Source organism: Xiphias gladius, chromosome 23 (assembly GCF_016859285.1).
Source record: "Xiphias gladius isolate SHS-SW01 ecotype Sanya breed wild chromosome 23, ASM1685928v1, whole genome shotgun sequence".
NCBI lineage: Eukaryota > Metazoa > Chordata > Actinopteri > Istiophoriformes > Xiphiidae > Xiphias > Xiphias gladius.
In genome coordinates this window covers 22,744,155-22,769,619 of record NC_053422.1, presented here as the reverse complement: position 1 = coordinate 22,769,619, position 25,465 = coordinate 22,744,155, and the positions used below count along the sequence as shown (strand labels likewise).

The 25,465-nt window shown below is 41.5% G+C and overlaps 1 protein-coding gene across 1 annotated transcript in view; it reads right to left on the bottom strand.

Moving 5' to 3' along the window:
* Window positions 1–1,433: 1,433 nt before the first annotated feature.
* Window positions 1,434–25,465, bottom strand: part of nrg2b (neuregulin 2b) — a 49,599-nt gene continuing 25,567 nt past the window's right edge. Inside the window, exons 3-12 of the mRNA XM_040119747.1 lie at window positions 25,000–25,118; window positions 23,864–23,987; window positions 15,782–15,840; window positions 11,430–11,453; window positions 8,121–8,223; window positions 7,127–7,256; window positions 5,875–6,002; window positions 3,919–4,134; window positions 2,625–2,808; window positions 1,434–1,910 (exon numbers count right to left, since the gene is read on the bottom strand). Coding sequence (XP_039975681.1) covers window positions 1,434–1,910; window positions 2,625–2,808; window positions 3,919–4,134; window positions 5,875–6,002; window positions 7,127–7,256; window positions 8,121–8,223; window positions 11,430–11,453; window positions 15,782–15,840; window positions 23,864–23,987; window positions 25,000–25,118 — 1,564 coding nt within the window. The remainder of the gene's footprint in view (window positions 1,911–2,624; window positions 2,809–3,918; window positions 4,135–5,874; window positions 6,003–7,126; window positions 7,257–8,120; window positions 8,224–11,429; window positions 11,454–15,781; window positions 15,841–23,863; window positions 23,988–24,999; window positions 25,119–25,465) is intronic.

Genomic DNA, 25,465 nt, shown 5'->3' with positions numbered 1-25,465 from the left:
ATCATCATCATCATCATCGCAACCCACACGCAGCTACACACACCCACTTACGCACATGCACACAACCTTTTGAACTGAAAAAAAAAAAAAAAAGCAACTGAATTTCCTTTCTGATTCCAGCAGTTTTTACCCACGTTCCCTTAATCGTGGCCCACGAGTGAACGCAACAATCCTGACGGGCAGACAGGAGGGAGAGTGAGGGGACGTCGATCTGGCCTGCGGACTGAACTGTGACTGAGATGACGTGCTCTCTCTGTTTTGAGTCTTTTGGCTGTGATGCGATGGGGAAGTCCTGAGACACAGTGCGGCTCTAAGCTGCTGGCATAGGAAACGGGCGGGCTGGGCAGTCCACGGGAGGCCAGAGTCAGGCTGGATTACAACTGGACTGGTTTATATTCGGTTTGGATCGGCAGCTCCCTGGCCAATGAGGGGAGGTTCTTACAGTGCAATGGAGCTTCTGGCAGCGTGAGGATTGGTGGGAGGAGCATGTCAGTCAAACGAGAGACCACACCCTCCGAGGTGAACGGAGGCGCCAACCAAATGAGGCTTCATGAGGTGTACACACAGACACACACACACACACACACACACACACACAGACACACACGCACACACTGCAAACACCATCAATGTAATGGCAGCACCCTGAACACCCATAGAGGAGTCTGGAGTCACTTTCCTTCAGCAACTCCCTAACACCCTTGTTTTCACAGAAATAACAACAAATGACTGACAGGCAGCGAACGAGGACATGAATGACCGACGTGTGTTCATCTGGAAAGACTCGTCCATCAATCACCCGAGGAAACTACCCTACACACCCGGCTGCGTCAATGACCCAATGTCCCTGTGAAACGAGCGCATCGCATGGATCATACTCATGTAAACAGACACCTTTTACACAGGAGGAATCAATATTGCATGATGACATAATCAGATCACAGTTCAAAAAGAGGAAGATCCCAAATCAGAGAGAAAACCGAAAGCAAAAGGAAGGAAGAGGGTTGGTCTCTATAAAAATGAGGAGTCTTTATAAGAAAGGCTACAAAAACTCAATGGGACCTCCGACTTCAGCATACAGCAAAAGGCACCACAATATTATTCTATTTATCTAACTCGTGAAAAAATTGGCACGTAATTCTCTTATTTTTTCTTCTCTCGTAATGCTGTAAATCAAAAAACTTTACATATAAATATCCCCCCCCCCCGTTATAAAAAAAGTCTTTGCTGTTAGCTAGTAGACAATTTTTGCTGAAATGAAAATAAATATTTCATTTGTTTAGAATATCTGTCTGTTATACAAAATAAAAATATTTCTCCTAGGTGCGGGTCTCTAGTCCACTGGTTGTGTGTAGGAGGGAGGGGGCGTGTGAGGTGGAGGGGGTGGGGGGTGGCAGGGGTGTATGGGTGGCTGTCGGGGGGGAGGTCGAGTCTTAAAGGGGCATGTTGTCAGCCTTGGAGCGCTGCGGCTGGGAGCCGCGGCTGTGCCCGTTGCTGCGCGGCCCCGGCCGACTCAGCCCGCGGTGAGTCCGTGTGTCCGCACCAGACGACGAACGGAAACCCGAGACCGTTAAGGGCGGGTCCATGTTCATGTTCTGCATACTAAGGAAAGGTGTGCTCTCCCCTTGAGCATCCTCTTCCTCCTCCTCCTCCTCCTCCTCCTCCGACTGGCTGAAGCTCTGTGAGCTGTAGTCCCGTAGGCCCGCTGAACGCTGGGAGATGTGTCCGTTGAGACGGTTGCGTCGCGGGCGGCGCCGGCTCCGGATCGGCTCCCGGGACGAGGCGTACTCCTGCGTGGTCTCGTAGGCCTCGTCGTCGGGGAGACGGTAGGGGCTGGACGGTAGACTTCCCGTGCTCTCCGTCAGGTAGGGTCGCCGCGGACGCCGGGGCTGCCTGTATAAGCTTCCGTCCTGAAACAGAAAAACAGAGCGGAGGATTTGTTGGAATCCCACCAAACAAATGTGAACAAATCCCAAGAAAACAGGAAAACCAACAATCAGTTCATCCTACTAACAAGTATTGTCCATCTAAAGCCTGGTATACAGTAGCTCTTCCCTCTGTGCCACAGAGCTCCACTGCTGTTCAAACATTTTTAGAAACACATTGCTGAGCCACACTGTAGCACTGGGTGGCATTGCCGTGAGCATGGGCAGTGTAGTTTATTTTGGGTTGATCCCATACACACATTCTGATTTTGCAAAATAAAGCAACAAATGTGTCTTAATCCGCAGCAGAAAATAGTCCCCAACAAAGTAAGTATTTACCCCTGTTTGAGTAACATTAACTAAAACCTACATTGTCCAGCTGTTTGGGGAAATTCTTTAGCCTTGAAAGAAATGAAAGTAAAGTGTTTATTTGTAGCCCATTTTGAATGGTTTACATCTTCAGTAGGAATGAATAGACTTGGTGCTGAACGCCACAGACTGGGTAGGGTCGTCGCAAAACATTCAGAGATGGATTGACGTATGGCTGGTATTGGTCTTTTCATTTGATTTGTTGACAGTGACAAAATATATAACATTATCAGCCCTACCCATTAACTGATGGCATGTTATCACCATCACCCGGCTGCTCCAGCGATATGACATTGCTATGTACAGTATTTAACATGTTTGCCCACATACATCAGGGCATCGTAGCAGCGGCTGGTCGTCATCTCTGTGGTAGTCAGCGGCAGCAGGGGGCAAGGAGAGGGCGTGGCTTGTGTTGGGCGAGGTGATCTGGAAAGTGGGCACCTGGGGCGGCAACGGGGGGTAGTGGAACTCCACTGGAGACAGGCGTGCTGGCGTGGTCAGCGCCGACACGTACCTGGACGGAAACAAACGGCATCAGATTATTGCAGTTTCTGAATTACAACAAGGTCCACCAAAGCTGGCACATTTATAACAAAGAATTAATCTCTTTGACAAAATACACGAACTTTAAAACTGCACAGACAGCTCTAAGTGCTCAACAAGCTCTTTGAAACACATGCATTCAATTTACTGTTTATCTGTTGTGTTGGTCTGTGCTGGTTTGCTACACAACATTACAACAGAAAAAGAAAAACTAACTGTTGGCGAGTGTTAGGATGAAGAGCTCATGCATCACTACTTAACTACAATTTCACATTTCATATGTATTTTAATTTGGCACTAAGGTACAGTAGTTTGACTGTGTGACCAGTGACCTTACTGATACTACTGATAGCAGTAGCGAATCCGTATTACGATTCAGTGAGTCCCATCCTTCTGTTCTCTAAACCACTTGTGCTCTTCCGAGCCAAGGGCGTGGAGCCTACCCAGCATGCACCAGACAAGAGGAGGGGTACACCCTGGACAGGCCGCCAGTCAGTCAAAGGGCTAGCAGACAAAGAGAAACAACCACATTCACACCTGCGGGCAGTTTAGTGTTTCTAGTCCACCTGACCTGCGAGTCTTTGGACTGTGGGAGGAACCACGCAAACTCCAAATAGAAACACCGTAGCCAGCTGGCTCAGGTTCACACGTAGAACCGTTCTGTCATGAAGTGACAGTGCCAACCACCTTGCCACCCACTGAGTCAGTCCCAAGAATTTCAAAAACATTACTGTGCATGTGCCATCATGCACCTCAGTGAGTCAATTTTTCACCAAAATAATTTAAACCCATCGTGAATTACACATTTGTCACAAGTCACATTACAATTAATTATATCTGGGTGACGAAGACCTTCAGATAGTGAAAAGTTTATACAAATAAACTGCCACTGGGGGTCACCAAAGAGTATAAGGGCCCGATGTGAACCGCAAAGCTAAAGTGTTGTAGAGTCATGAGAAAATACACAGGCAGAGTATACCCCCACCCCGCCACCATAACTATCACTACACACACACACACACACACACACACACACACACACACACACACACACACACAGACATATTACCACCTTCCCTACCTGTCACTGTGAGGTGAGTCTCTTAAAGAGTCGTAAGAATCCCCGTACTGCATTCCTGGACCAGACATGTCCGCACAGCCCCAGTGGGCAGCCCTCCTTGCCATGCATGCCGGGCTGCTGCACTTACTGGTTCCCACAGAACTGGACAGCCCACCTGACTGGCAGTCTGAGTTCATACTGTCTGTTCGCTCCATGCTCCACGTCTGCTCCTCGTGTCTGCGGGTGTGGGTGTTAGCAGAACAAGTTTAAAAGGTTACAGGAACGCTGAACAGGCAGGAGGATACTGAGGTGGAATGAGAGCTAGGCAAGAATAAACCACAAAAAATCTTTACGTGGCAGTGTCAAATAAACAGACTTAAAGAAACACCAAGTGATAGCTTTGATGGAAACATTGAATCAAATTTATTGTGTTATGTGGCAGAGTTGCTAGCACTACTGTTCCCAATGACGGTCAACAGTCAGCTGTGCAGCTCTAAAGCATCTGACTCTCTAACTGTGTGACAAGACAAAGCAGATGTGGCCGGTGATGAGAGTCGAGGATCAACACATCAAAGGCACAGATATTTTTCTCAGGTGCTGGTGTACCAAACCATAGACGAAGTCGCCCATGTCACTCTGTGTAAAGTGAATTTGCATTAAAGATGAGTTTCTGTTTGGCCATAAAAACCCGGCAGGTCCCAGCTCGAACTGTAGCTGGCTATAGGCCGGCTGTACCTGGCTGTGGGGATGGGCCCAGGTTAGACACTGAAACTAAAGTTAGTTTGATTCATAGCAGTTGGCAGGTTTCAGGTAAACGTTTTACAACAATTTAACAGTTATGCTAACCTAGAGGTAAATGTATTTTAGCTAGAAAGCAACGTGGTAGGGTACATTTAATTACGATTGTTAACGTTAGCCATTCTGTTTGCCATCGTATGTTGAGAGTGACACTTAGTGGAAGGGAAATCTGCCTCTAGTCAAGCATCTTTGCAGCTAACTAGCAGAGCCTAATTATTATGACTGGCTATAGCTAGCTATGACTAGACTATGGGCATGTGTGTAACTTAGCGCACGGCTGTTGCTGTGATTACAACTATTGTCGTAGCTACTGCTATGGCTGTTACGAATAGCAAGGCTGTGATACACAGACTTTTAATGTTTAACACTAACTAACCTACACTGTTGTGAAGCTATTATTGAATTCCGGTGGTGTTTTTGGTAATACATCTGTCACATCAGGTAGAAGTACCAGGTTCGAATCCTGGCAGGAGTGTCTGGCTTTTCGGCGCTGTCTCGGCCATTGCTACTCTCTTAGGTCCTGTGAAACGCAACCAGCCGGTCACAATGACAGCCATACCTAAAGTTACAGCCATAGCTAGAGCCATATAGTTACAGCGATGGCTGAAGCTCAAACACGAGTATAGCTACAACCGAGACAATAGCCGCAGCCGCAGAAACAGTTATAGTCAGAGCATTGGGCGTGCCCAGTGGCTATGGCTACTGTGGGAGCTCCGCTTTCCATTAAGTACGTGGAGTTACTGTTCTGCCGTCTAGTGTTGAAGTTTCATACCACATCTTTAAAATGTTATACTGTATCTCGCAAAGTGACTGACACATCTGTCACATCTGACCCAGTTAATATTATCTTAACTCCTGTGAAATCATGTGTTACTCAGTAACAGTTTTTCAAAACAACTACATAGACAACACATCAAATTACCCCACCTCACTGGAAGTTTTCAAAAACTGGTATTTATGTACTTGTTCACCCATATCACAACATTTTCTTATTTAGCCCAAGTGATATGTAGCTACGCAGATAGATTTCATTTTAATGTTCAGGTTTAGCCATCTCTTGGGATTTCTCCCACCACCCCAGTTGCAACAGCAACATTTATCTCCAGAAACCAAAGTGACCCCGTAAGATTTTGTCTAAAGAAACATGAGGATTTTCATGCGTGTGTGTGTTAGGTCTACCTGGAAGCATGTGAGGCAGTGGTAGAGTGGTGGGAGCGGGTCGACATTCGGCTGCCTGCGTAGTTGCCTGCACCCTCAGCTCCGTGGCTGATCACACACTCTGTCGTAGGGACGCTCTTGGAGATGTACTGCAATAAACGCACATAAAAACACATTCTTATACTTTTACTGTGTTCTTATTTTCATATATGCATATGAACTGACATCTAACTATTCCTCGTACGTATCTGTTTAAGCTCCTCAACACTTCTCTCTCTTCACTGTGTTTTCATTGTTGCCGTTATGCTGACTCATGCCTATTATGTCTCCAACAGGAAGGTAGGTGTTATTTGCCCTCTCTGTAATGTCTGTCAGCTATGTGCCACCATATTTCCCTCTGTTGTGAGCGGATCAGAGTTTTATTTACACAGAGACTTTTTCGGAGGCAAAACTGCTCTGAAGGCTAATAGAGCCTTCTTGGAGGAGTTAAATCAAAGTGACAAAGCTAAATAAAGTCTATCAGTATCCCCACCTAAAGAGACACAAACCAGCTGAGGCTCTGTGGGCTTCCTGCAGTTTGCTCAGATGAAATTTACATCCGGTTTTACTTCTTCTGTCTTCTTCCTCTGTCCCTGCTTTAGCATTAATGACTATTTGAGGGGATTCTGAACATTTTGACCAGAGTCCTATTTTTAGGGCAGTTATATTTAATTTCAAACACTGATATATTTGGCTTTATTTCAGTGGCACTTTGATCGGAAAGCCTTACAAAATGTGACTTCTACGCCTTCTGATCGGTAACTAATAGATAATTGTAAATTAATTGCTATTATGGCACTGTGTCATTATTATTGTTGGCTACCAGAAGCTAAAACAAATTCCCCGATGCCAAAAATGCCTCTGGTACAGTTTGGCAACTACACCCACCCTGGCACCAACTTTATGGTTAATCAGCATCTCTAATAAAAAAAAGAAAAAAAAATGTGAAAAAAGAAAAAAAGAAAAGAAAAAGAATAAATGAAACGTATCACTGTTGCCATGAACATTCAATCTGGCCAGTTATTTTGCTGAATTTTTAAAAAACAGTGGTTACTTATTTATTACTGCCTTGAGAGCAGCTCTGCCTCTGAGAGAATCTCGAGTCTTTCTGCAGTGACCTGTTGTAGTAAGGTCTAGAACTCAACATGATTTTCCTTCGAAGTTTATCAGTTAAACCTGACTTTAGGATTACCTGTACCTGCCTCTGCTGTGTGTTTCTACTGTTTGGACTCACATCAACCATGTGAATATCCTCAGGACCTGGCCCGGGGTGGTTGGGCCCGTTGGCCAGCATGCGGTTGGGTTGCTCCAAACACTGATTCTGGTTCTGGTGTAGGTGACTCTGCATCTTCTTCCTCTGCTTCCTGGACGGGTGGTGGTGATGAAGGAACAATAAGTCATCTAGTGAATGTTCTAATCCACAGACAGTGACAGATATCTTCTGGCTAACTGGTTATGTCTTTTTTGCTCCCTTTTATCTCTCTCTTTATCTTTCGTTACTTCTTTTGCTCGCACTTCTACTACTCATCACATGATCATTTTATGGACATGGCAATATTATCAAAGCATTACATCACTCTCTCCAGAGCACACCTGATCAGCAATTGGGTTTATAAGTACAGTTAATAATCTTATTTAACTGGGTATTTGGCAGTTTAAGAATGAACCATTCTGGATTTTTTTGGATTTTTTTGTACACAGCCAACATAACAAACTAATCACACAACATACAATCAAACAAATAAATAGCTTTGAAATTAATAAATATGTGTATCAGAACTTTGTTTTTTCTTCTTTCTTCCTCCATTAATCAGACCCCTCTGATTTATCTAGGAGGGGTCTGATCCCTAGGTTTGGAACCACTGGACTAAACTACCAAACTGTTTTAAATAGAGTTGAACAAACGCAACCTCAACCAGCTACACCAGTAAAATACTACTACTTTTGAATCTAATAACATAGTACATAGTTTATCACTCACAGGACACATCTTCCTGCAGAACAAGGATTTTTACTTTGAAAACTTCAAGTACATTTTGTCCTTTCTATATTTAGATTGTTGTAATAGTACTTTTACTGAAGAGAGGGATCAGAGTACATCTTCTCCCACTTCTCCACAGCATTAGAAAGAGCAGCTCATTGCAAACTTTTCCTACAGTAGGTCAATTTGAAGGCTTGGGACCATTTATAAATGGGAAGTTATGTATCTTTTCTTCAAAGACACATACTTGGTTTTGCAGTAGGCCACCACACAAACGATGCCAACCACCAACAACGCCACACAGATGCCTGTGATCGTCAGCACCCGCCTCTGGTAGAGCTCCTCAGCCTCTGTGGATGGAAACACACACACATACAAACACACACATGTTCACATGCACGCATACGTTCATGGATTATAGACACATGCAAAACAGACAGAAAGAAATATACACACACGCGCGCCCGCGCACACGCACACACACAGACACACACACATACAGCATGAGCGCTGCTCCATTGTTGGTAACTACAGAAACAGTTTTCTCACTATTATCTGCTGCCATCTTATCCCCTGTGCTATCTCTGCAACTCCTGCTCTATCATGTCACGTCTTTCAGATGTAACTGTACCGCAGTCATACAATGTTACTACAACACAGGAGTGATTCTACAAACTCATAAATATTATGATGAAAAGCAGAGATGTAAACCTACATCCTGACATAGACTTCCTGCTGTCCCTATGAGAGTGTATTTACAATGGCCGTGGGGATGTAACGCTATGGATGGCACTGGCTGGGATCTGAATGCATCATGCCAGTATGGATGGAAAAAAACACAAGTCACCCAGATGAAAAAGAAAAAGAGGAAAGAATTGCTTGTTCAAACAATGAGTGTGTGTTAACACCACAGTGGCTTGGGAGTAAGATAAAAGTTTGGTATTCACAAAAATATAGCTGTCACAAAATTTAAAGAAAAATCATTGTGGTATAATTAGAGAGGTAGATAACTATCTATATTTTGATTTAAATATGTTCCTGCAGTTCCTGTTTTTTGTATGCAGTTAACTTCAACTCTTCACAAAAGCCTATACCAGGCTTTCAGGTGATGATGTGCACCCTCTGGCAGCCATATTGGAGGTTGTCTACTTTTAGTAACAAGGACTACAGTATAAACAGTTGCATTTCTAAAGTTGTGACTTGGCTTTTTTCAACAGAATTTAATTGGTTGCCTCCTACTGTGAGTAAGGTTTTAATTTTTCATGAACTGTTTGTTTTTAATAGAACAGTAACATAACAACAGTCTGAAAAGCAGTGTTCTGCTGCCCTCTCTGGGTCAAAGTTTGACCTCTGACCACAACCAGCATCACTGTGGTTACAAGTGCTCTTTGTTGAACCTGAAACCACAACCCACAGTGATGTCACAGTGTCCTTGAGTACACCTATGCATCCCTATAGCAAGGTGAGAAGTTAGACCACTGGAAATCATCAAAAACAAGATTTTCATGGGATGTAAAGTTACTTTTTGAACAATATTTTAGTAATACAAACCAAATCCCTATTTTAATCAGAGTTGTTTTAGTTTTTCTGTCCTTTAACCTACATCAGAGTTGTTTTACTTGCAAAAATGTAACCATTAACTTTTTTTTGCTTAAAAAACAGGCGGAATAGTCTCATATAATTTATTACTATAATATGTAACTGTTGTTCCAGACTTCAGCATTAATATTGTAATAAGTTCCAAAACAGTTTTGGCAATACATAGTCTACTGTGTCATAGTCACCTCAATTTGGAAACAAATATAAACTATCATCAAAGACAATTAATTTTTCTTTATAAAGTTATTGAACCGACCCATTTCACACCATCAAATTATTTTTAAGTAGCTAATATCGTTTTTATTTGTACATCCAATTCTTCAGACGACATTTTTGGGAGATTTGGGAGATGTTTACAACAGCACTTTCAGGTCATAGTGAGGACTTGCATTTGAGCCCAAACAGATCTGGACTACATTATTCTGATTCATTTCTAGCAGGTGTGTGCTGATACTGTGTGAATACTATATCGTCTTGGTGTATCTAGGTTAATTCAGATTTCTTGGGGCGCGCTGTGGCGTAACACTGTGTCAGAATGAGAAGCACAACGACACAATGAGGAAGCAACAAACAGAACAGAACAGAACATGTGGGGGAGAGGGAGAGAATAAAAGGAGAAAAGACAAAGTGGTGAGGAAGGAGGAGCAGGAGGAAACACGTAGACAAAGGGGGAGGAAGAGGGCTAAGAGGGGAGCAGGGGCGTGTCCAGGAGGAAAGCCCAGGGAGAAAGTACTCCCCAAGAACCAAAGACTGGCCTGACTTTGTTCCCTTATCAACTGAAATGGGATTATGGAGGTCCTTGGATTGTTATTTATGGCTAAATTAAAGTCCCTGCAGGCTAACAAATTACTTTTCAAAGTTATATACCTTCTCATACACAAATATTTTTTAGTTTCAATTTCAGTGTTTCCTCTCAGTTTGGACTAAAACTGAAGCTATGCACTTAACACAGCGGCACCTAGAGCAATCTATAGGTGAAAACTACCTGTGTATCTAGCTGTGTTTTTTGTTTGAAAATAAGGTAAAATAGAAAGCTGTTTTTAAAAAAATATAATTTCCAAAATCAGTTTGAAGAAGGGGCAGGTAAATCAAACACCGTCCCCTTTACCTAATTAATCACCTCACCTTCATCCCTCTCCCGTCTCTCAAAAAGCTCTAGACACACCACTGAAGGGAGATGGGGAGGGAGGGGTGGGGGTGAGGGGGAGAGTTTCTAAAAAAAGGGCCTCTGTAGGGATTGACAAGCCTACGAGAGCCTCGGCCCGGCATTGTGTGTTTGTCACAGGGTACTGATACAGAAAGGCAAAGGGAAATGGGAAGGCAAGCTCGTTGGCACAGTGGAGCCAACAGCAATCGTGATTTAGGACAGGCGAGCTCTTGACTCTGACACTGAGTCAATCATGGACAGAATAATAAGGACAGACTATGTAGTCAGGCCATTCGCTGGCTTTTGGCAACACCTTGCAAAAATACTCGCAGCTTGCATGTTTTTATTCGACAGGCTGCTGAAGCCAATATGGACATTGCCAAAGCCCAGAGGACAAGCCGGATACTTGTATTTATCGAGGATGTGAAACAGTCTCTGATTTTTTGGACAAAGAAGGTAGCTTTTGCTCTGATACAGTGTCCAAATATACACAACTCTGATTTGTATCAAGGCTCGTTACATTGTTTTTATTCTCCTCTGCACTTTGTTTCATTAATGTGTCCTTCCCAGATAATTTGTCTCTTTCTTCAGTGTCTATTTTTCAAAATTTGTCAGAGTGTAAGAAGAGTGCATGCAAAGAGGGGAGGTTACGTGTCTTGAAACCAGGTTAGTGGGTAGGAGAAAAAGAGGGACAGGTTGAGAGAGACCTAGTTGTTGCTTTTAGAAAGATGATGGCACAATAATGTGTGACTGTGAGAGGATCTTGGCAAACTCTTTAAGCACAGCAAAATGAATAATAATGTTCCATACCCATAAATTCAAGTCTGAGAAGCTCTGCCAGCACAGAACGTTGTCGTGGTAAAAGGAAAGAGACAGATAGGGTCAGGTGTAATGTCCACTTTGGAGCAGATATATTATTTTCATGTCCTGTATACGCTGAACCAGGATATAAGTTAATTAGTGCTGTCAGTCATAGTGATTGACATGTGTACCGTCCAGACAGCCTCAGCTCTGTGACCTCCAGAAATGATAAGGAAAAAAAAAAACGAAATCAAACAAAATTAAAAGAGAAGGGAGAAAATGAACTAAAGGCAGACGGAGAAGCCACCACACAGGAAAGGCATGCAGAAACAGAGACAGACGGACAAAGACAGCAAGACAAGAAGCCCCATCACTTACTGCTATATTTACTAGACCTCATTTCTGGAGTAAACAACATTGGACAGAAATACAAAATTAAAAAAGAAATAAAAAACAGGACAAAAGGAAAAAAACAAGAAAGCAAAAGATAAAAAGCAGTGAGTTACTCTCCAACATAAAAACACAGGACAGTCGATGAGGCTGGCACAGAAAATGGGGGTGGGTGCTATAACTCGTTTGACTAATGGCAACTGTGTGCCTTTGTATTGATTACAGCATACCTCTTGTATAGCAGTTTCTCCCACTACTGCTGCATACGGCTATTATAACCTTTCATATGATTTACAGAGAAAATCACCTCAGCATTTCAAATTTCCATGGCTTTGCATGCATTACTGGCTGTGACGAGAGGAAAAGTCAGCCAATCTCCTGTCCACCCTTACCTTAACTGCTCTACATTTTGACAATGCTTTATGCTTGTACTGCTAGAAAAGCAGGCATTGACAAATCAACATAGATTTGGAACAACAGAAGGTGTTCCTTCAACTGACTGATAGAGCATCACAATGCAAAATAAAAGCATAACGTCACACAGACAGATTTCAGCATGTAGACAAGGCTTGATGGTGGGGTCAAAAAGAAACAGACATTACATACAGTATGATATTTAATAATACAAAACATGTTTTTGGTCTAAATGTGACATTATTCAGCGTGGAAACATCCACAACAGCAAAACAAGACAATATGGCATGAAGCAATAGTGTTTAACCCCTGAAAACAAGAAAAAGGGGGGCATTTCCAGCCCTCTGTTTTATCTCCCTGTGATTGCTTGGACAGTAACCTGAAAATGGTATACCCAATGGAAAAGAAGTAGTGGCTCCTGTATGAAAGCTGTAGGGCCAAGCCTAAAGAAATCATTGACCCCTCAGTGCTGTGCTAAATTTTTATGCATGTGTCCTGGGATCTCTGGTTATAATCTGATTGTGCCAATACTGACCATACAAACGGATGACAAATTAAAGGAAAAACCTGATAAATGGGTGGAGAAACGCAACAAATGCAGATGCTTCCACGTAGGTGCACTGCATGGTACAATTAAGCAGTTAACATCCCATCATGCTCTGTGGCTGGTATAAAAAATGCTGAGCAGGCCCAGTTGATTCTGATTTTGTATCATGATGATAAGAGGAAAAGATTTAAGTGACTTTGAAAGACGGTTCATTGTTGGGGCATGAATGGCAGGAGCCTAAGCCCACAAAGACTGTTCAACTGGCCTGTGTTTCAATAGGAACACTGACTAAAATAACATCTGCATTTAGATCTTTGGGAAAGACGTCAGTAAAGAGGGTCGGACATTGTGGTCAATCACGCACATTTGATGACCGTGAAGCTCGTGCAGTAGTTCCACATGTAGGGAAAACAGAAGAGAGACTCTTCCTCAGGTGACTGAGAATATCAATGCAGGACATGATAAGACTGTGTCAGCAAGAACAGTTACATAGAGAGGGATATTATAGTAGGGTTGCAGGTCACAAAGCCCTGATTAGACATTTGGGAGTTCGGTGGTGCAAAAACCACAGGCACTGGTCTACAGAGATGTGGGGAAAAAAAAGTGATATGGTCAGATGAGTCATTCTTCACCATGTTCTCGACAAGTGGGCGAGTGCATGCGTGGCGTAGACCAAGAAAACAGTACGGGCCTGAATGCTTGATCCCTACAGTGAGGGGATCAGGTGGCTCTGTTATGCTTAGGGGGGGGGCTTTTGCTGGTATGGTTTGGGTTCACCTGTCCCCTTAGAGGGAAGGGTCACTGCAAATCAATAAAAAGTTGCTCTGAGTGATCACCTTTTATTATTTATTTCTATTCTGATGGGATTGGTCTCTTCCAGGATGACAAGGCCCCCATCCATAGGGTACAAGGGGTCATTGAATGGTTTGATGAGTATGAAAATGATGCGAGTCATATGATATGGCCTTCACAGTCACCAGATCTCACACCCCTTTGAACACCTATGGGAGATTTTGGACCGAAGTGTTAGAGAGCGCTCTCCACCACCATCATCAAAGAACCATATGAGGGAATATCTTTTTGAAGACTGGTGTTCACCCCTCCAGTAGTGGTCCAGGGACTTGCAGAATCAATACCACGGTGCATTGAAGGTGTTCTGGCAACTTGTGGTGGCCCAACACTTTACTGAGACACTTTATGCTGGTTTTCCTTTAATTTGTCCCCCATCTGTATGTGTTTCAGTGCCAATGCCCATGCTATCACAAAGAGAGTTAAAAAAATACAATGCATTTGTAACACTATGTCCTAAAGGAGTAGTTTCACATTTTGGGAATTCTGCATATTTCCTTTTTTGCGGCGAGGTAGATGAGAAGATTGATACTACTCTCATATCTGTATACTAAATATGAAGCTGCAGCCAAGAGATGGTTGGTCTACTTTAGCATAAACAATGGCAGCAGGGGGAAACAGCTAACCTGGCTCTGTACCAAAAAATAGCAGAAAAAAAAATCCACCTACCAGCACCTACTGGTTGCTTTTGCAGAGTTAAACAAGTGAGGTAGATCATGTTAATTAGTGAGCTTTAGAAGGGCTGGTAGGTAGATAGATATTGTTACCTGTGGACAGAGCCAGGATGTTTCTTCCTGTTTTCAGTCTTTATTCTAAGTTAACCGTGTACTGGCTCTAGGTCCATATTGAACATACTAACAAAAGTGAATTTTTGTGTATTTCAGAAAAATGTTGAACTACTCCTTTTATTCAACCACACTGGGATGTGAAGCAAAACATATGACACCATTTTTGAACATATTAGAAGTCAACCCTAAAACATTTCAAGCAGAATTTAGCTACATGCCATAATGAGAGAATTTATCAGATGATCCATGGATGCTCAGCGTGAAAACGACAGGTTATCACCTTCACCGCTTTGGGTTTTATCCTGACCTCTTAGTTCAGCACAGATTCCACTGATATGATATGAAAAAAGTCAACGATTATGAGAATCAATACCAGCAGTGGCCCTCAGATGCATAGCCATGAGTGATGCTTTCAAATCTCATTACCTAAAGACATGAAATGTTGAACATATTCTAACTCTAAATCTTATTCTCATTCACTTGACAAATTATTTGGATTTTGGACGCACTGTAGCCTCTAGTAAAGACTGGCAGCTGTTCAAACTGATGTCAGACAGACTTACATTGTTCTCCATCTAAAGCCTTCAATTGTCAGTCGTGCTCCTACTCCAAAAAGTAAAATCAATGAAAGATTTTTTCTCTTTGTTTAGGAGGAGCATAGCAAAGAGTGAGGACTTACAACCTTGTATTAATAGTTTCTATCCAAATAGTTTTGCCTTGATCATTTCATTTATCTTTTTATTGCTGGAAAACTAAGCAGCACCGATGGACCATCAACAAAGAAAAGTGACAAAGTGTTGCAATAAAAGCAAATAACTTACCCTCCTGCATTGCTTATTGCGTTAATTTTCTGTCTCCCCAGTTTCTTTTTGTGCAGTTCTCTGGATCGAGCTTGAAGAGGAGGTTTTTTTGGGGCAATTTACATCTTAAAAATACAGACTTTTAAAAAGTAAGAGCAGATATAACATAAAAATTTGATGCTTATTGTTGAGTTGCTTTCTAGGTCATACAATTTCAAGCTGATGGACTACAGTGAAAAATATCTGTGTAATTTAGAAAATATCTAAATTGGTTGTTTCTGGTTACCAGAGGAGCACCACAGAGGAACCAGGGGAGACAGGGAGAGGAAGGGGTGGACACAGTGGCATGCAAACTCACACTCAAATACACACACCCGTTACATGAAACATAAGAGAAGATCTGCAAACACAGACACACACACACACACACACACACACACACACCCACACACACACACACACACACACACACACACACACACACACACACACACTGCTCTCTCCATCCAACCCCTCCAATGTAGCATGCAGTATTTCAGTGGGAAGGAGACAGACAAGAGCAAATGGACATACTGTAGAAATCGGCCATGACGGAGTTTTGACAGCGGTCCCCCGTATAGTCATTGGGACACCTGATGGAGGGAAAACAAGACACGGGGTGGGGTGGGGTGGGGTGGGGGGGTGGGGGGGTTAAAGATACAGAGGGAAGAGAGAAGATAAAACAAGAGGAAAGAGAGGAGGAGAAGTACACGAAGACAGATAGAAAAGAGGGGGAGAGAGAGGCAGGGAAGGAGGGAGACACAAGAGAGCAGAGAAATGAGGGATTAGAAACAGCACAATCCACCAACTACAGAGAGAGAGATGACCTGCATACCATGACATCACCGCCATCAATATGACATCACTGCTACAGTTAAGACATCATCACAGTCATGAGGGTCAAGTGATGGTGGTGCAGGAAGAAGGAGGGGTCAAATGTGCAGTTGTTAACCTCTAACCCCTCTCAAACACAAACACTGATGCACGCAGGCACACACACACACACACACACACACACACACACACACACACACACACACACACACACACACATACATTTGCTTTATAGTAGATGATGAACTCTCACTCACTGCATCCATTTCTTAACTCCTAACCAAAGCCAAGACGAAATAAAAAAGCAAAGTTCAAGGAAAACTTTTAAGTAGATTTGATTTACAATGAACATCCATTATTCTGATGTTGGTTATAAAATGTCTGTAGAAACTGTAAAATGTCAGACAAGGTTAGTTTATACTGGCATTAAGTCTCTTTGTATTAGAATTAAAAGTGTATAAGTGTATGGTATGAGACGTTGGGGACAGGAAGAGAGACACAGTGCATGTGTGTCCTGGGTCACACGAAGCAGAAGCAAAGTAAAAGGAGAAAGCAATATTCTGGTGTATGTGTTAGGCGAGTTTGTTAGAATTATATATTCAGTTTTCCTTAACACATGTATGTAGTCACGATGCCTTTATTTCAAAGTAAAAGTCTGAGAAAAATTAACAAATCAATGTAACTGAGTTGAGTGTATGACCATTACAGTAAAAAGATCATTTTGACTGACTAACATATTAGCCTGGAATTATGAAACTATGAACAAAGAACAGGTCCCAGATTGTGTTTCAGTAAATGTGATTTAGATTCTTTCTATCCTTTAGCAGTAAACAAAACACATATTATCACCATATGAAGGCAATGTTGCAAATGTTCTAGCAAACAATTGATGCTTGCATGTCCAGCAGACACAGAGGCAACATTAGCATGTTTTTGGGAAAATTTTGAATATTCACTCTCCTTTTAGCTCTGTTTTGGTCTCAGCCAAGCTGTCTCTTTTGCTGCTAAATGTTCCACTTTCCATACCAGCTAGTTGCTACCTTTGTCTGTTCTCTGTTTGGTACTGGTCAGGTAGTGTGCTGTGGGTTCATCAGTATTCTTTCACTGAAAACAGCTGCCTGCTTCTGCTTGAAACAAGGCTGATGAGAGCATGAATCAATGAGCTTAAAGAACCTGTAACGTTCTTTAGAGCTGAGGGAAACTGCTGTGTCAGGTGATAAATCTCTGTGGGTTTGTCCCCTTTCACATTACACATTTGATCCACTGCTAATATAAAAAATATTGATTAGAGAAGCTTTAATGCAGCTTTAAAATACTTGAAATGAATAACGTGCTAAATGAATTATTTTATTAACAGACAAAATGTGGATGGTATAAGGAATATTTCCAAGAACATACCATATCAGTGGCCTTGTGGATATTTTCTGCTATGCTTAAGACTTTATCAATACAAACCAGTGTGGAGTTACAGCTGTGGGTACCACTCCAACCAACACATACTGTAAGAATTCACAATGTTTTTGGCAGTCAGAGTTGGATGAAGCTGAAATTTGGGGTGCAAAAATCCAGCAGAATCAAAGCAGTACGCCCTGTTTAGTCATGCACATGCAGCAGTTTAAGAGAGTTCTGCTGCATTCTCCATTGAAAACATCATCCTTGCTTGGTGTAATGCTGTGTTTATGTGTTAAGTGTGAAATCCTTTTAAAACTTTTTCTTAAAAAAAAAGCTTTAAATTAACCCTATAAACTAAGCACCTGCCAAAATAACCCTCTGATGAATGCAAAAATGGTAAACTCTTAACATGTAACTGTTCTTTATAAATAAAGACAGATAAAAGTTTTTTTTTAAAATGCGCACACACAAATGCACACACTTCAAACACACACAGACAGCTCTCCACAGTGTGTGAGCATGAAAATGGTTGGAAAAGGTTTTGGTATTTCTTGGGCATAAATAACAGCAACAGTTTACATGCAGCTGCAGAGTGTTGTGTTTTGTTTCTGGATGAGTGGCGAGCTGTCAGCGATACCACGGGCTGAATATGATTCATATTCTGGCACCAGCCATAAAACTCACACCACTGAAACTAACAAGTGGGCTCCTCGAGGCATCACAGCAACTTGAAAACTGATACGCATACATAGTCCAAGATGTTGGTATTTTTGGTAGATTTGATGCCAAGTACTGATACTGCCATTCTATTAATTCTTATCAGCTCTTTAAATGAAACACTACACGACCTAATTTCCAATGATGTTCTTGAGAAAATAAAAAAATCTTTGAGAGAGTGCTTCAAACTCTGAAATGTCTCGAATTCTGTGTTATAAAGGGTGTCATGGCTTTTACCCAGCCAAGCATAAATGATTTATTCTTTTAACTGCAATAATTGATAGTAGATCAGCTTTTACTGCAGTCGAATGAAAGATAGGTATGTTGATGATCTAACTGCAGTGCATATTATACTGCAGATGGATCACAACAATTGATGAACCACATTGTTATGATATTATGGGTGTGGCCCCATTACAGTGATTATAGAATAACAGAAGCTCTCTGGCAATTTCACCCACCCGTTGTAATAACCACTCTCTATTTATTACAGTGATTTAGTATCTGGTCAACAAATTTATCCAGTTTAGAATGCAAGGACCTTCATCTTACCCTCATGCCTATACTGTCCATATAACTGACTAAGGAACCTTTTCTCCTCTTTCTCACCACTAAAGAGACAACTTGCATTTTGAATCAATTACAGCAAAAACCCCTCGGAAGAGCCCACTCAGCAATTTCCCATAGAGTTATAAATAGAGCAGAGAGAGAGAGAGGTGGGAGGCATTTGGAGCAGAAGCAGCTCTATGCTGGCATAGCTTTTACTGTATATCATTTCTTTTATCTTTCGCCTCTTCTCTCTCTCTCTCTCTCTCTCTATCTCTGCTTCTCGTTTCCCTTCTTCTCTCCACCCTTTCTTTATCTGCCCGCTCTGGCTTTCCCTTTTTTTCCCAACTTTACTGTTCTGCCAGGCCGGAGAGAGAGGGGAAAAGAGGGAGAAAAAAAGTCAGCACACCTTTAGTTACAACCATCTGAATGAAAGCGAAGCCTGTGATTCATTTTGTTGTATTCATTATACAAAGGCTCACCAAATTTAGGAGAAAAAAGCCGTGGACATTATGTTCAGGCATCAATACTAGCGTGAACCCATGGCATTTTGTAGGTTAAATTAGATTAAATAAACTTGATCGATCCATATGGGGAAATTTGTTATTTTCAACCTATAGCTGGGAATACAGGGGCTAATGTTTTCTGCCAGCTGCCAGACTGGAGTTTACCTGTGAAGTTCAGCTTAATCAGAGGAACTATCTACAACTCTACACAGAAAATTATAACTGAGTAGGACACACCAAGCTTTAACCTGCCAACACCTCGCCAGGGGGAATGTTGTTATGTGCCGATCTCCACTTTAACCTCCAGACTCTGTTTTAGCCAGGGTGCCTTTCTGTATTAGCCATCCTCCACTTTAACCTACAGACTCCATTTTGCAGTAGAGCATTACGTTCCCCCTTCAGGGAAGAGGAGATTATACATTTCCATAGTCGGCACAAAAGAGCTTGCAAATACCACCTCAAATTTCAGGGATATTAACAATTATTCCTGCCTGCCAGTGCCATGCAGTGCACTGATTTGCAGCTGTTGTGCAGATTTGTTAGTGTCTCCGTGTGTGTGAGTGTGAGAATGGAGGTCTACATAGCTCTGAAGTGAACAAGCAGCGCAGACAGTCTACAGACACCAGTCTTATTTACATCCTGTTATCCAGTGGCCCCAACAGACAGGCCAACAAAGGATGACAAAGCTAAGAAGCTACAGTAACTCTCCAGAAACTGCTGGCTGGTCTGCTCCTACCTTGCTAGCTTGCCGTAACTTGTTTATATATGCAGTGTGTCCGCATGTAGAACAATCATGCGCAGAAGGTTGTACAATCCTGCACATTTTGTACCCCTAAATTGCTATATACGCAGCTCGTAATATCTATATGCACCCTCTCGAACAAAGTTTTCTGCTTGTCAGCACCATGAAAAAAAAATCCCGATTTATCCTTCAGCAATGACCGTAAGGTATATCAGATGAGAGACAGAGAGAAAGGCGGGGAGAGAGTGGAGGGGGAAGGAAGGGATAGAAATATTGAGAGAGGAAGAGAGAGGGAGAGAGAGGGAGAGGGAGAGAAAGAGAAATGGAAATGAAGAAACAAAGAATCAGATCTGGAACACACACCAAAGGATCTAAGGATGGATTTCTAGCAGATACATCCAATTGTACACTAAGCATAACAACAAAGCTCTTGATCATGCATGACTATACACACCATCTGCTATACACACTGTCAGGGAAAGTGTTTGTTACACATCTACAACATGACCCCGTATGGCAGTATGTATGGCAGGTTGGAACTGAAAGAATACAACCTCTAGTTTAGAAAATTCACAGCTGAGGTTAAATTAAAGCTTTGGCGGCAGATACAGTTTGTACTTTAAAACACTGCATCTAGCTCAAAGCTATTCTGTACCATTTAATGTGTACCAAAGAAGGGCAATGTTACCAGATAATTGCTAATATGATATCATTTTCCACCTCTACTTCACTAACATAAGATTCTACAAGCTAGAAGTTGTAGCCTGCGTTTTACCGTTACACCATTTTGCCAATATGCTGGAAAATATTGACTTATTTTTTACGAAATCAACAATTAATTATGATGTTATGATGTACCTTGTTTTATTGTATTTGCTGGAACTGGAACTTGTGACATTTTCATGTAAATGATTACCTGTTTTGTTTTTGTGTTTTTATGTTTTGTTTTTCTATTTTCTAATAAGTTGATATAACAGTGATTCATCTAATATCCAGTTCATTAAAATTTCTGCACCCACTGCTCTAAACACCTACCAGTCTGGTAGCATTTTCCTGGGGAAAAATCCTCCCACTCACAGAGTGATGCATTTCATGTTTACAGTTTATTTGAGATAAACACAAGAAGAAGAACGGGATAGTTAGCATGAGCTGTGGACACTTTTAACCACTAATAGTCTCTGTCAATTCAGAAGTAGTAACGGCATCACTACTACTATATTGCTCAGATCCAGCTTGCCATGAATGGAACATTACTTTGTCAAGCAGCTTGTCCTGTCTCCTTCCTGCTGGGACGACACAAAACATGGTGACACAGTCAAAGAGAAAAGGGGAAAAATGAGGGAAAAAAGGAAGAAGATATTTGAAAGGCTAATGTTTGTCAGGCCTTAGCTGCATATGTCTTACTTACACTATCCCTATACCGAAGCCAAGCACCTGCTAAACATGTTCTGAGTGAAAAGATGACACGGAAGTTGCTCTCTGTCTGTGTGAGGTTATTGGTGCAAGCTCGTGACAACCAAAACTTGAGTGTCGGCTGCCAAAAAAAGAAGTCAAAGCTGAAAAACAAACATGAAGAAAATAGACATTGTCTGGATGGTGTGGATCTGGTAGCTTATTCCATTAAAACATTGCTGTGCAGCAGGCAACTGTCTAGTGTTGGAAGTTGGAGGTTGTCACAGCGCAACACAAAGTGTTAGCTACATGATCACAGAGCAATTTGCAGCAAAACGTTTTATTCCAAAATACGCCGTGAGGGAAATGACAAAGAAGAACAAATTCACTGTACCGTATTCATGTGTTAAGCAGCACCAGACGGAGGCAACTACACAACAGATGGAAAATACACTAAATATGCAAGTATCATACCCGCGTCTGCTCATGCCTGCGTAAAAAACGTTATACGTTTATGTCTGAAGTAAAAAATGCAATGTGATAGAAATGTTTCAACAATTTGTTCCTAACGTCTGGTTGGTGGTTCCTCACCAAAGCCCAACTAGCATGCAGATTAAAAATTTGGGCTAGAGACTGGATTGTGCCGGTTCAATTCCCTGATACGAGTTCTGGTGGAGGAGGTGATCTAGTTCAACTCTTAAAACTTCAATATAAAACGGTAAACCTAAGTACTGCCAGGCATTTGTTGAGGGCTATGTTATCCTCATATTTTGTCATATCTTACACAGGAAGTCCAAAATGCCTGAAATCAAAAGGAATATATAATAGAACTTCCTGTTGAAGTCATTTTCAATAAACATTGTCAGATGGTTGAGGCTTCAGCTTTATATCATCCCACCTCCGACAAGCAGTTTTGATATGAATTTAACTGGCTTCCCCACGTTGCCCAACTTACTGTCAACTATGCAGCGGACAGATAGGTACAATAAACCTATGGCTAATAATCCAGGAGGAAACCAGCTACTCTTTTTCTGACTTTTCAATGTTAACAATCAAATATTCAACAGTTTTAGTTCAGTGAATGTAAATAATTCACATGGTACGAATTTATATAATGGTAATATTCAACTAAAAGTTAATATTATCAGACCATTAACTGTTAATGCTACTGTTAATGTACAGTTAATGCTGGCAGTTAGCTGTTTTTAGATTAGTAACACTGTGGCTGCAACTTATGGTTGCTCAGTGACAAGCATAGCTATGAACAGTGGCCAATGATAGATGCTGCTGAGAATAACTGTGATATTGAACAAGTTTATTGAAGATGGGCTAATAAAGACTTAACTGTGCAGCTTCACTAATAGTTGGGTAAATTGCATAATAAAAATTCAGGGCAGTTAAAATCACTGAACATTTTTGAACCATTTAAATATGTCTTGTGTCCTCTGTCTACTTTGCTTTATTGAGTGCCCCCAGCATGCAAAGTGTTTTGTGGTCACATGCCAACAGAATGACCCACAACAGACAACAGCAGCTTATATACTATGTCAGCAGGACGTCCTTTTCAACTTTTCATGCAAGTGTTGTTTTTTTTGGCAACAATGGGCTCAGAAACATTTTTAGCACAGGGTAAGCAAAAGAGTTGACTGCCTTGTTACCTGCTTGCTAACCTAGCATAACCCTGCTAGTCTGTCTGATGGAACATACACAAATATATTTAAAATTGTAAATATTATTGACCATGACATCTATAAACTTGTCCCACATACAATGTCATCACCCTGCATATTGATTGAAAAAAAACAAAAAACAAACCTACCACTGTATCTGGTGATGAGAATGCTAACAGATTCCATTGGATTCCACTAGCATATTGCTAACAGGTGAAAGTCGCACCGCCAGTTTTGCTGAAATGTGCATCTCACCTAAAATAGTTATGACTTAAATAAATAGATTTAAAAAAATACAGGACTTTACAAGTGTTTATTTTGAATAATAAAAGACAGATAAAATCAGAATTTATTGATCGCAGAATCTTTTCCCCTTTTTTTCATGACTTTCTCTTACCAAAAGCATTTTCTGAGGTGTTGTGACAAGCAAAGCTCACTCACTGTAAACGTCAGTGATCCTCTTGGAGCAGGACTCGAGATATTTTGAATGCACGCAGACATAATGTCTGAGTCAATATCTGTTTGAGCCATCTGCTCTATGCAAAAGACCCTTTTTTTTTCTGTCACAGTTGGTAAAAAACGAAAACAACAAGCCCTTAAACATTGGGCACATTGTCCAGGTGGACTGTAGGTGCATGTACAGTATGTACATGTACAACCAGGGAACGGAAGACAAGGTAGTGCAGTGACCAGCAACACTGTGTCTGAGACAGAATGAGGGAGACAGAGAGAGGGTTAGAGGGAGGGAGGAGAGACGGTGGGAGCGACTACACAGTGATGACTGAGGGGATGGGGGCCGAATGAGCAACCAACTTACTTGCAGGACAGCTGGTTAATACCATGTATGAAGTAACAGTCTCCCCCGTTGACGCAGTAGGCCTTCTCCGAGTCGTTGCAGCGCCTCGCGTGACTCACGCCCGGAGACAGGGTGGTGGTGGTCACTACAAGGAGGACAGACAGATGGAAAACGGAGAGACAATAAATGTTGTCACGTCTTTGTTAAAATAACAAGGTGTTCAAATTTTATGGCAGCTATAGCACTAGATATGCTGCCACACTATGCCACAGACCTTTCACACATCTTTAGTGAATTTTAAAGAGGTTGGTGTGACAAATCTATCTACTTTTTGGGCAGACATCAGTCACTTTCCTGCGCTTGCTACAGCTCTCCAGCTCACAACTGCGGGTTTGGTTAGTGGAAAGAAGCAGGTTCAGTTGGATACACCTGCTCCCTCACTCCCAACACACTTCTGTCTTCTTCCTTTCAAACTTGAAACTTGAAAACTTTCCAATTTATTTACAAGTAATCTAATCAATTATTCTTTTTTCCCTCTTTTGTGTTTTGCAACTGTTACTACTGCTTTTCTTGTCTGGGTTCACCCTAGACAGATTCCCATGGCTTGTAAAATAGTCTGAACGGTGACATAAGCCATGTAACACAACACATTTTGACCACAGGTGACAAATTAAACATGTAATTGAATGATTAGGTTCCTGAATATTTGATATCAAATAGCTCTTAAAATAAACACATTACTCTATTCTATTCTAACCCTTTTATTCTGAAAAAGGCTCCATAGGTGTGCTGTCAAATGTCTGCGGAAAGGTTGAAATTGTTGAATGTAACAGAATAATAGCTCTCATGTCTCTCATGTCTTGTTAAAATAAAGGGTGATCAAATTGTACTAGCCAGTACAAGAGTGGATACCCAGTGGATCTTAGGATATGGACAGAGAACTCCAGTATCAAGTTTCAGCTTTTAAGAAAGACTAATAAAGACACTCTCTTTAGTAAGGGAGGCTTAAAGCTCAAAGCGTATAACAGGGGCATTTGCATTGGTTTAACATAATAGAGGTCATCTTCATGATTATTTCTTTTTTCTGACCATCAATATTATTAATAATAATGTGTAGATGAATAGATAGATAGATAGGTAGATGTGTCATTTCTCACAGATTTGCACGCTGATTATACTCGTGGTGTTTTCTTGTCCTAGTGAGTTTTCAGCCACACAGGTGTAGTTGCCAGAGTCTTCCACACGGACACGACTGATCTGCACCTTTGAGTTTTTTCTAAAGTAAAAGAGAGAGAGAGAGAGGCAGAAACACAGAAAGAGGACAGGAAGAGGAAGAGCGTGATATAGAGTAGATAAAAGACACTGTCAGTTATTGTTGTTGCAAAAAATTTGCAGTCATCTCCAAATGGACAAGAAATGAATTTTTTTTTTTCCCCATCCCAGATAAGAAAAAAACAGTTGATCATTATATACAAATGTTTATTTTGATGGACCATAAAAAGCTAATATACAAGTAATAAGTTCTAACCAGAAACAGGCTTACAGAGACTCATTACAAGAAATGGAACTGCTTTCGCTTAAAATGCAAGAACTAAGAACACACAAGCCACATACTTAAAGGAC